This window comes from Trachurus japonicus, chromosome 5 (genome assembly GCF_045865225.1).
Source record: "Trachurus japonicus isolate A0001 chromosome 5, Traja_1.0".
In the NCBI taxonomy this organism is placed as follows: domain Eukaryota; kingdom Metazoa; phylum Chordata; class Actinopteri; order Carangiformes; family Carangidae; genus Trachurus; species Trachurus japonicus.
Window position 1 is genome coordinate 10027557 of NC_140911.1, and position 11574 is coordinate 10039130.

General features: G+C 38.4%; 2 protein-coding genes across 8 annotated transcripts in view; both read left to right on the forward strand.

Moving 5' to 3' along the window:
- Positions 1–11574, forward strand: part of slc2a9l2 (solute carrier family 2 member 9, like 2) — a 117889-nt gene that overhangs the window by 16594 nt on the left and 89721 nt on the right. The window lies entirely within an intron of this gene.
- Positions 836–3001, forward strand: LOC146987094 (uncharacterized). The gene is made up of 4 exons (XM_085778008.1): positions 836–943; positions 1997–2152; positions 2276–2368; positions 2690–3001. Exons 1-4 carry the CDS (start codon positions 836–838, stop codon positions 2999–3001), a joined length of 669 nt encoding a protein of 222 aa, XP_085634134.1.

The window sequence follows — 11574 nt, forward strand, 5'->3', positions numbered from 1 at the left end:
AACTGTTAATGAACTAGTTGGTGAGGTACAAAGACAATGTGGACTTGACTCTAACTTTAGACTTCAGTTTATGGATACACTATTTGGAAATGAGTTCATGAACCTCACTTCAATGGATGAAGTACAGGATAGAGGGACAATTAGAGTGATTACCATGACAAGTACCTCCACTCCTCAGTGTGCTAATATACCCCCCACCTCAGCTGCCCATCACTCCTTTGATGAATCCTCATCCCTGTCCAGTGGATGTGTTGACACTGACATACTCTCTTCACCAGAGTCGGAGTCACCCAGCTCTCGGTCATCTTGGCCGAGCATCTTTCATGTTCCCCAGTTTAGTTATGATGCAGAGTTGAAACTTCAGCAGGGCAATGCAGCTTACAAGGAAAATGGTACATTGCTAATTCCAGATCCTAAACTGAAGTCAAACATTCTCGAGGGCCTAGTGCAAGAAATTGTTCGGTACAAACTTTATGTTCCTGACAAAGACTTTAACACTGTTGGAGAGGCTCTAATCGCAAAGCATCCCTGCCTGACTGAGAAAGGCTCATTCTCCGGATATGCTGGATGGAAATGCAGCTTGAAGAACAAACTTGCGATCTATCGCACTCACCTGAGAAAGCTTGGGTGTCCTGAGGTGACAGTAAACTCGCTCAAGCACAAACCAGAGGGCAAATCAAGCCCTGCCTTTGGCATTAAAAAACCAAGAAGGTCGGAAGTGAACTACTGTCCGCCCTATCCTACTGGAGAATCTGAGCAGAGTCTTGAGAGTGTGAGAATGGAGCTTGTTTCAGATGTTAAGAAGAGGAACAACAGGGAGGCTGTAAGGATGAAAATGGAAAAGACGTTTGCCTATAGAAGACAGGAAGTGGTTTGCGACACACCAATGATAAAAGACTTCAAGGCGAGATGGCCAGCACTTTTTGAAGTAGGCGAGGTATGTGTTTTATGATTCTCACTCTGACTCACTCTGTCTCTCTTGCACACACTCAAAGACATTACAAACTATTTGACAAAGTATTTTACACTTGCCTGCTGGCTGCTTAGCAGACGCTCTCCCAAACTAAATCATTTTGTTATTGTTTTCTGAGTTTATTGTTTGTTTTGTTTCTTCATTTTTTGTATATATATTTTAAACAATTACTCAGTAATGAAAGAAATAATACGAGTAGTGGTTTTGATAAAATGTTAACAATGATCCAAGGTCTATTTGGCAATGTTCACTTAATGCCCTGTTTGAGACAAAGTCCATTATTTAAAACTTGTCCCACCATGTGTTAATCAACTGATACTGTTGACAAAGGATTTTGAATTGATGTACCTACACACTAAAAAGCACTAAGTTTCACCTGGAAAATATTTAGAGAACATAAATGATTTTTCTTTTCTTTTTTTAACCCTCCTGTTGTCCTTCTGGGTCAATTTGACCCAATCTGTTTCTTTCCTTACCTTCGTCCTTACTTCCTCTTCTTCCTTCCTCTTTTGATCCAATTGACCTGATCTGTTCCCTCCCTCCATCTTTCTTTCCTTCCCTTTTCCCTTCCTTCTTTCCCTTCTTCTTCCTTCCTTGAACAAATCTGTTCCCTCCCTCCATCTTTCTTTCCGCAATCCTTTTCCCCTCCCTTCCTTCTTTCTTCCTTCTTCTTCCTTCCTTGAACAAATCTGTTCCCTCCCTTCCTTCCTTCTTGTTTGACCCAATTAACCCAATATGTTCCCTCCCTCCTTCTATCTTTCCTTCATTTTTCCCTTCCTTCCTTCTTTCCCTTCATCCTTCCTTCCTTCCTTCCTTCCTTGACCCAGGAGGACAACAGGAGGGATAAGTATGATCATGACAACTAGAAAATAAAGCAATAAAACATGGAGCTTTTTGAATTATTCTGCTCCTGTACAAATATTTATAATTTAAACTTACTTGAGCTTTTTTTTTCTTTTTTAATTAATGCTTTTCCAAATTACTGCCATATCGCATGTTGTCTGTAATCATTCTCCTTTTCAGATTAATGCTGAATTTAAGCGGATCACAACAATGCCCCTGCAGTCCAGATTTCTCTCTCAATTAGATGTTCACTCTGAGAAACTGATCAAACTTTTTAAAAACAGAGGAGGACAGATAGGCAGACGCCTAGGGGACATTGTTGCACCCATGGATGAAGTAAGTATACTCTCTGGGGTGGGGGTGTAACAATTGATTGTCTTCAAGACAAAAATCCAAATGACAATTTACACAGACATGAACTCAAACAAAACAACTTGTGCTTCTGCTTTTCTGCCTTAGGATGATGATGTAGATCTAGGAAGAGAATGTGTCATAAAGGCACTCTGTGTGTACCTGAACGAGGACCCAGATAATCTGTTAAGAGAGTATGTGGTAAGTATTACTTAGGTTTACTATGTTGAGGTGTTATCTTTCATATTTTGTATAAGCTTTAAAACATCTACTCATTGTAATTACTTCACAGTCAGCTAAGTTGTAAGATAATATGGTAGTGATCTTAATATCAAAGTGTGTTTGTGTGTGGTTTTGAGCCAATGTGAGGCACTTTGTGTTACTTTTGTGTATGAAAAGTGCCATATGAATTAAGTTTGATTTGATATCTTAATAAATTACACAATACACATGCAGTATTCCCTATATGCACGTGGCATGTAGTATAATCCCACTTGTTTTATTTTTTTGTGCATTGTACAGGCAGCTGATGAATCCTTCCTCCAGGAATCCATTGAGGAAACCACCATGGGTATATATGTCTTGAAGCTCAGAGATGCCAGTGAAAAACCAGAGGACATCGGCATTGTACTTGAGTCCCAGATTGTGATGCAGGATTTGGACAATGTTCCCTTAGCTGCTGCCATGTTGTTTGGCCTCATTTATTCTTTGAACTTAAACTACCCTGCTGAACTCAAGTACACCTTTGAAGTGCTGCAGAAGGTGGTCATGGAGCTTGAAGGCAATGCACTGTCCAAAAAAGCCCAAGTCCTGAAGAACAGACTTTATCAGTGAACTGGCTATCCAGGCTCTCCAGCTTGATTGCTTGCAAGACATACTGTATGCAATATTTCACCTACCTCTTCCAGTTGTTGGACTTTTCTTTTGGGCAGGTGGGAGGCTCCCCCCCCATTTTTAGAGTTTGGGGTGATTTGTGTTTACCGTGGACACTGATAATTGGAAACAAGCCCCTACAATTGTTTCAGTGTTTCACATTATGGAACATTTACAAGTCTTGTAGTCAGGGTCAGGCTGTACGCTGTGTAACATAGAGTTAAAGGACAGGTGTGTATTCAAGCAAAAATTCTCTCCATGTCAGTGTGTTGTATGAACATGAACAGGTTCTGCGAAACGGTGTGCACAAGTCTCCTTCTTATCCACACAAACACACATTTCTGACTCCATGGACAGTCCTCTTTCCTCACCAATAATGTTCTGTCTTTGTTGAAAAAAGTATATTTGTTTGATTTCTTGTGAGACATTTCACCTACCTCCTCCAGTTGTTGAACCTTTTATTTTGTGCAAGAACTATTTAAAGAGTTTGGGGTGGTTTTTGTTTACTGTGAGCACTGGTAGTTGGAAATGAGCCACTGCAATTGTTTCAGTGTTTCACATTATGGAACATTTACAAGTCTTGTAGTCAGGGTCAGGCTGTACGCTGTGTAACATAGAGTTAAAGGACAGGTGTGTATTCAAGCAAAAATTCTCTCCATGTCAGTGTGTTGTATGAACATGAACAGGTTCTGCGAAACGGTGTGCACAAGTCTCCTTCTTATCCACTGTCTTTGTTGAAAAAAGTATATTTGTTTGATTTCTTGTGAGACATTTCACCTACCTCCTCCAGTTGTTGAACCTTTTATTTTGTGCAAGAACTATTTAAAGAGTTTAGGGTGGTTTTTGTTTACTGTGAGCACTGGTAGTTGGAAATGAGCCACTGCAATTGTTTCAATGTTTCACATTATGGAACATTTACATGTGCTGTGAAAGGACAGGTGTGTATTGCATGATGTTTTCTGCAGTATTACTTCTATTGCTTTAAACAATGTTCCAATAAATATAAACGGTAATTTTCAATTAAATTAGTGTTAACTTTATTTTTCCACTGAGTTGTCTATATGTGATGTACATATTAGATTACCCAGCAGGTTGTATTTTTAGTAGTTATGCATGTTTATTATGCACTGTCTGGAATTAATATGTTGGTTGTCCACATGTGCTTTAGTAAATGTAGGTAAAAGATTGCACTAGATTAAGTGGGTTAAGGGTGTAGAAATGAAATTCTTAATTTACAAATTAGCTTATAAAAGTAATTTAAATATTTAAAGTATACCAAACTTAATAGTGTCCGATTTACCTGTTAAGATTAGGTTAGCTTCACGCAAAAAAATTATGTTGATCCAACTGATTATAATTATATATAATACACATTAAAGAAACACATTCATTTAACATAATAAAAATAAGTCAGTTTAACATAATAAAAATAAGTCAGTTTAGCATAAGACAATCTAATATATAGAACATAAAATAAATATTTTTGATTTATGTAAGAAAGTCATGTTGGTTTAACAAATAATAATTTAATGTACAGAACATGAATATATCAACTTTGGTAAACATAACTTTAATATGTGCAACCGATGTACATGTTTTTTTTATGTAAATCCAAAAGACTTTTTTTTTCAGTGCTCCAGTTAACAGCTCAGTCCTTACTGGTCTCCATTGCCACCTCTTTGCTGTTTGCTGTTAGGTGTGTGTTAGTGTTTGCGTGTGTGAAAGAGAGAGGCAGACACCTAGAGTCTTTTGCCTGTTCATTTGGCTCAGGAGTGGCTCCTTGCAAACACGACATGGCGGGTGTGAGTAATTTTTTTTTTCTCCTGATCATCATTCATCAAACAATTAATTTATTAATTAACTAATCAATTATTTTTCTGGTTAATATTGTGATGACGATGAAAATGGGATGTATCGGCCATCACTCATTGAAACAAAAGCACCTATTTCATCCTTTTCTTTTAGTGCTGCAGTCAAGAAAGTGACTTTTCCCTCTTCTTGACTTATGGAGATGACCAAGGGTCACATGCTTTAAGAAAAAAAAAATCATGTGGAAACCCATGTGCATGGATTTCTTAACTTTCTGCAGAGATTGCAAAACAACAGAGTGTGTGGGTGAGCACACTGAAGCTGTCCAGTCCATGTGCACAGATTCATAAACTTTAAAGGGAACACAATATGTTGACATCTCTTTGTCCTGCTTATGAAAGTGCACATGTGGATTACTGAGATAAACTTCACACATGATGTAATTCTAGTCAAATTTGAGTCTCCTAATCTGTCACCAGAGGAAAGAAGTTGCACTGTAGCCTCTAATTTTAAGTCAGCTCTCTCTGGCTTATTGTTATTCTGCTAAGTGCAGACTCTACGGTGTGCTCTGCTAAGCTGTCACTTTGTACAGATTTCCAAATCAGTGTTATTTTTTATTTATTTATTTTTTACCATGTGACCTTCAAAAGGCAGGAAAGGTTCCCCGGCTGCTCGTATGATGCTCTATCGTAAACAGGCAAAAGAGTGATGTGGTCATAGCATGCAAAGGCAACATGAAGTGAAGTGAAGGCTTTTATCTGTGCACTATGGCAAAGATCAACCCATATCTATGAAGGGTTCGGTCCTGCATAGCAAATGCCTTGTTATTTGTTTATGTCCTGGTTTTGAATCATGATCATGCCTTTGTCCGAAGTCTGTAAGATCATGCTTTAATGGACTCTGGGGAGGCCATTATCATGCAGAACAAGTGTGGTAAAGCAGATGCTGCTGTGCATAGGCAAGAAGTAAAGAAAGACTTTACTGGGGCAGAGCTCTACTGGGACAGATATTATGAGCTTAATGTCATTAGTGAGATATTGCCATATTAAAGTAAAGGTAAACAGAATATATGAATGCCTTTATTGTCATTACACAAGTGCAACAAGAAAAGCCAGCACACGCACATACTGTACAGCTGAATAATGTAGAGATACATAATATATAGTCAGATTTATCACAACTCCCACATAATCCTGCTTTCTTGGTGTTTAATTTCAGTGGTATGATAAACTTTACTAACTCTTAAATATTATGCAATGGTACAACAGCTTACTGTGTTGTTTTTTTTAGCTTTGCATTACAGCAGTTTTTTTCTTAGTCTGCTCACAGCTTTAAGTGCTAATTAAGTTTTTTTCTCTGTTCATTTCTTCTCCAGTCATCATCACTGATATCAAATTGTCACAAATTTTAACAAGCGCAACATAAACAGTACACACAAGGCTTATGGTGCTAATAAAACAATAATAATAAACTTTATCTATATAGCACTTATCTAAATCAGATAACAAAGTGCTTCACAAGGAGTGAACAGACTATAAAAAGGTTTTTAAGATCAGAGTGCCTGACTCTGCCAAACTTAACTGGAGCACGAGATTTCAGTGTAAGTCAGTTTGGGTGGTCACCCACCTGTCACTCATACACAAAGGTTCATGTTGTCATAAAGGGGAAAATTCATAGTGACCACAACCACGCTATAAATGTAAACTGGGCTTTTTAACAGGGGAGGTTGAATGAACTATACCTTCTTGTTCTTGTGTTCACTAACTCTTCAGTCAACATTAACCCCTTCTTTTATCCCTTCTTCTACTCATGCCTTCATGAATAACAAACACAAAACACATAGTTCACAGGAAGCTGAGGCCACAATAAGATAATAATTGTAATAAAGTTGATCTATATAGCACTGTAAAGCATTTATCAAAATCAGATTATCGAATTCCTCAAGTCAGTGCACACTCAACATTATCATAGTTCACTCTCCAATGGACATGAATGCACACACCAAATTTTCAAGACCACAATACTGACTATGTTGCCATGGTATGGACTTATTATGTATATTGATAGTCACCAGAGGATACACAGTTTTTCTGATGGTCTCTCATCCTCCATTTTCACCATATAAAGCTTTTATCTCAATCTGTATTCAGGACACATGCAAATCACATTGAAAAAATTGCCATGGAAATCACAACACATCCATGGTCTCCAGTGTGCGGACATTTCCCATTAATCATTTGGCCTAAATTTGCACACATGGTATCCCATAATCAAACTGGCACATTGCCAGAAAACATAAACATGTTTATTCTCCCAAAAGAGATAAATGGTTTGAGTTTTGTCACACTTTCCTCTTGGACAAACTTTCTGATTGCATCTCCTTAAAGTGGCTAGGCTCACTGAGTAGCAAGGTCTTCATTATGCTTCAAGTTCATGAATCATGGGGTTTAATTAGGTTTCACCCTGTTAGTCATGTTAGATTTATAGTCGTACACGAGCCACCTATTCACGGTGGCCCTTTAATCTAATACACTCAAAAAAATAATTCATTGGATGAACGTAATTTAATCATGCCACATATATCCCATCTAAACAAATCATGTTTAGTCAGTCTATCTTGATTGTGTTGGTCTGATTTAATTAAATTACGTTAGTGCAACACAATTTAATCGTGTTGGATGAACTAATACAGGTTTTGTCTGTTAAACTAATGTAAATCATGTTGGATGAACTAATATAGGTTTTGTCTGCTATACTAGTATAAATCTTGTTGGATGAAGTAAAATAGGTTTTGTCTGTTAAACTAATATAAATCATGTTGGATTAACTAATATAGGTTTTGTCTGTTATACTAATATCTTGTCTTAGTGTTGTTTTCACTGCTGGTGTAAGCATTATGTTTAACTAACATACATAAACAACAAGCATAAACGTTTACAATTTTTATTTAACATTTGGGTGCAACATAGAATTGACACCTTACCATTGTCTTATTGTCTTTGATGCATCTCCACAATATGCCACAGTACAACTTAACTGCAGACTTAACAGTGTCTTAAATCCTTCCAGCACTCAATGAAAAGCACATTTTCTCCAAAACTCATGTTGTTTGTGTCAAATATTAAAGGAATAGTTCACCCAAAATTCAAATTGCACTCATTATCTCCTCCCCCTCATGTCGACTAAGGGCTGGGAGAAGTTTCAGAGTCCTCCGTGGCTTCTCTGAGTTACAGGGGGTCTCGGCGTAGCAGTGCATGTCCATATAACGGTTGCAAATGGATACCAACTGTCTTCGTAACAAAAAGACACACCAAAAAACATCCAAATACCTCCATGCTGCTCGTATGTAATGTCCGTCTTGTATTGAAGCCCCGAAAAGCTCCTCTTCCTGGTCTGTCCAAATTTGACGAACCGGGAAGAGGAGCTTCCGCTACAAACAAACTTGAAATATAGACTTATTTAATTTTTTTCAGAACAATTTCGCATTTCGGGGCTTCAATACAAGACGGACATTACATACGAGCAGCATGGAGGTATTTGGATGTTTTTTGGTGTGTCTTTTTGTTATGAAGACAGTTGGTATCCATTTGCAACCGTTATATGGACATGCACTGCTACGCCGAGACCCCCTGTAACTCAGAGAAGCCACGGAGGACTCTGAAACTTCTCCCAGCCCTTAGTCCACATGAGGGGGAGGAGATAATGAGTAAAATTTGAATTTTGGGTGAAGTATTCCATTAACCATATGATGCATTTGGGAATGCTGTATTCAGAGTTCAGCATATACAGTACAGTCTTGCAAAATATGTGCATTTAAAGTTTAACATGCAACATTTTTTCAACCTTTGTCAAACACAAAAACACACACACACACGATACTTTTCAACATAGGAGACAACAATCTTAATCTCAGTCCACTGTGCAACCTAAATTGCCTGTTGAAACATTTTTCTTCTAATCTTGAACTTTCAAAAGCAAAAATCTGCATTGGCAGATATGTGGGCAAATGCCACCCTTGAATCAGTCTTGATCAAGCTTATTCAAAAGCTTGTTTTTCAGGAGCTGTGCCTTGGATGACAACCTCCACCCATCCAAAGTGCATTGGAGCGTGGGTAGCTCAGGTTCAGACAGTCCAAATAACAGAGCACAGGCAATCGCAGTGTCCCCCAAACCACTGAGGATCCCCACACCTTCAATCAGGACGCCGATGTCCACTGGATCATCTCCAGGCTCTGCACCCTCCTGTATGACGTTACACTCCCATCACAGATTGCTCCATTGAAGTCTTGGCCTCCGTGTTTGCACTCTATGGAGTAAAATATGACAATAAATACATTTGATATGAGTCTAGACAAAATGTGGAAATAGGCTTCAACCTCAGCAAGAACACTGCATAAACGTTAATTTTATGAAATTTTTTTTTCTAATTTATGCTTTCAAAGTAACAGTACTTAGCATCAAACAACAGATGTCATTTATGTTTGAGGGATGTAAAATGATAATGTTACACAACAAACAGGCTCAATTCTGGCCAGGATTTGTACTAAATATATTAAAATGGTTAATAATATTGTTTTAGGACATTTAAAACATACATTCAGCCAATTATATCTCTAGTTTTCAACCTTGCAGAAATATGAGAAATAGCGCAAATTTAACACATCCAACAAGTAAATATGTGCTTTCTCATACTGGCTACTTTGTCACACCTCGTGCATGAAACTCACCATATATTCTTTCACGGATTTCTCATGGTCTGCGTTCAGGTAGTCGCAAGGACTTGAGGATGCATGCTCATCTTGTATGTAGTGTCATCCTGGAAAAAAAAGGAACCCATTATAACAATATTCTGCATTTTAGGCAGCAGTTCCAAAAAGAAACTCCACAGTATTAACGGACTCTCTGAACTTTTGCACAACTTTTGAAAAACTAAATACAAACCTTGGAAATGGCCACCATAGTTCTAATTTTTTCCTGTGCCGCTCCACCTTTCCCTCGAAAGAGCTCCATCATGCGTGGAGAGTGTCGGTCGAGCTCAGCAAAATGTTGATAGCAGAGGTACAGTTCATATGCGTATGAACTCGTTGTCGATCTGAAAAACATCAACAATACACTTGTCATTATTACTACTGTAGCTGTACCGTCATGATATTATGGGTGGAAGGAAAAAAATCGATTCACAATACTATCACAATAGTATCAGCTGTCCGTCTGAGGACAGAGAACAGGTAGGAGGACAGAGACAAGGGAGGAGGATAGAGAAAAGGGAGGAGGATAGAGAAAAGGAAGGAGGACAGAGACGAGGGAGGAGGATAGAGAAAAGGAAGGAGGACAGAGACGAGGGAGGAGGATAGAGAAAAGGAAGGAGGACAGAGACGAGGGAGGAGGATAGAGAAAAGGAAGGAGGACAGAGACGAGGGAGGAGGATAGAGAAAAGGAAGGAAGACAGACGAGGGAGGAGGAGACAGAATAATAATGATGATGTAGTTTATAATGTTTAAGTAATTACCTACTACTCTCTCTGGCGACACAAGACTTGCACTGCCACATACACGTCACTGAAAGAAAAGAAAGAAAATCAAAAACATTAACAAATGATAAATGAATACACACAGACAAAAATATTAACAACTTACCATGTATTTTTGAGGTGCACAAATCTCAGGCATGGGGACACTCCTTTATTTTGGGATGTATTTCTGGTAAAAAGAGAAATTGTTTAAAAAAGGTTAATACAACATAATGTTTCTATAGTGAATAATCTATAGATATAATCTATAGCAAGTATTACAATACTTGCAATTACATACATTGAAGACATGACATGTCTTCATCGAGATGACACATAGCCTAAGTTACTGCACCACAGCTTTCATAGCATCATAGAGCATCAACAGATTTAGACCGTTTGCTACCTTCCCAGAACTGCAGCTCCAACTCATGGTCGTCTATCAGTTATTTAGCCTGCTGAAAAATGACGAGCCATCACAAACGCCGGTAGTCGAGCAGCGCTGTAACTGTGTGTGGCTATGACTACATCCTGGCACGTCACACGCTGTTTAACCAGAGCACACAACCGAGGCGAGCACGAGCACATGCGTACACACGCGCACGCACGAGCGCGCGCACACACACACACACACACACACACACACACACACACACACACACACACACACACACACACACACACGAACGGACACCGGCTAACATGCTAAACGGACTCAGAAACCATAAACATGATGCGCTTTTTTCCCCTCTTCTCCACTCGTTTTTGTTAGCCATAGCAAGTTAGCATTAACTGAGAAAAACGAGTGACTAAAATATGTCTCACAAATGTCTAATGTGTACAATACATCACTCACAGCTGTTTAATTCAATACACCTCTTGTATATATACATCTAAATTACTTACCAATATCACTTGTGGCAAACGTCCATCAAACTTTCCACTCCGACTTTTTTTTCTTCTTTTTGAAATTTCTCTGCTTCCGGTGGGTGTGGCGCATGCGCAGTAAGCTGTCCCTATCAGAGTCATTGATTTGAAAGGACCTCAGTCTCATTGGACTGAAATGAATGAATCTAATTCATCTAACTTTTCCTTGATTCATGTTAAACCAACAAGAACAAATAATTTAATGAACATAAACATGATTCATTCATTTAATGTGAACATATTTCTAGTTTGTTAATCGAACACATGCCCTGGGTCAGTTTTTTGAGTG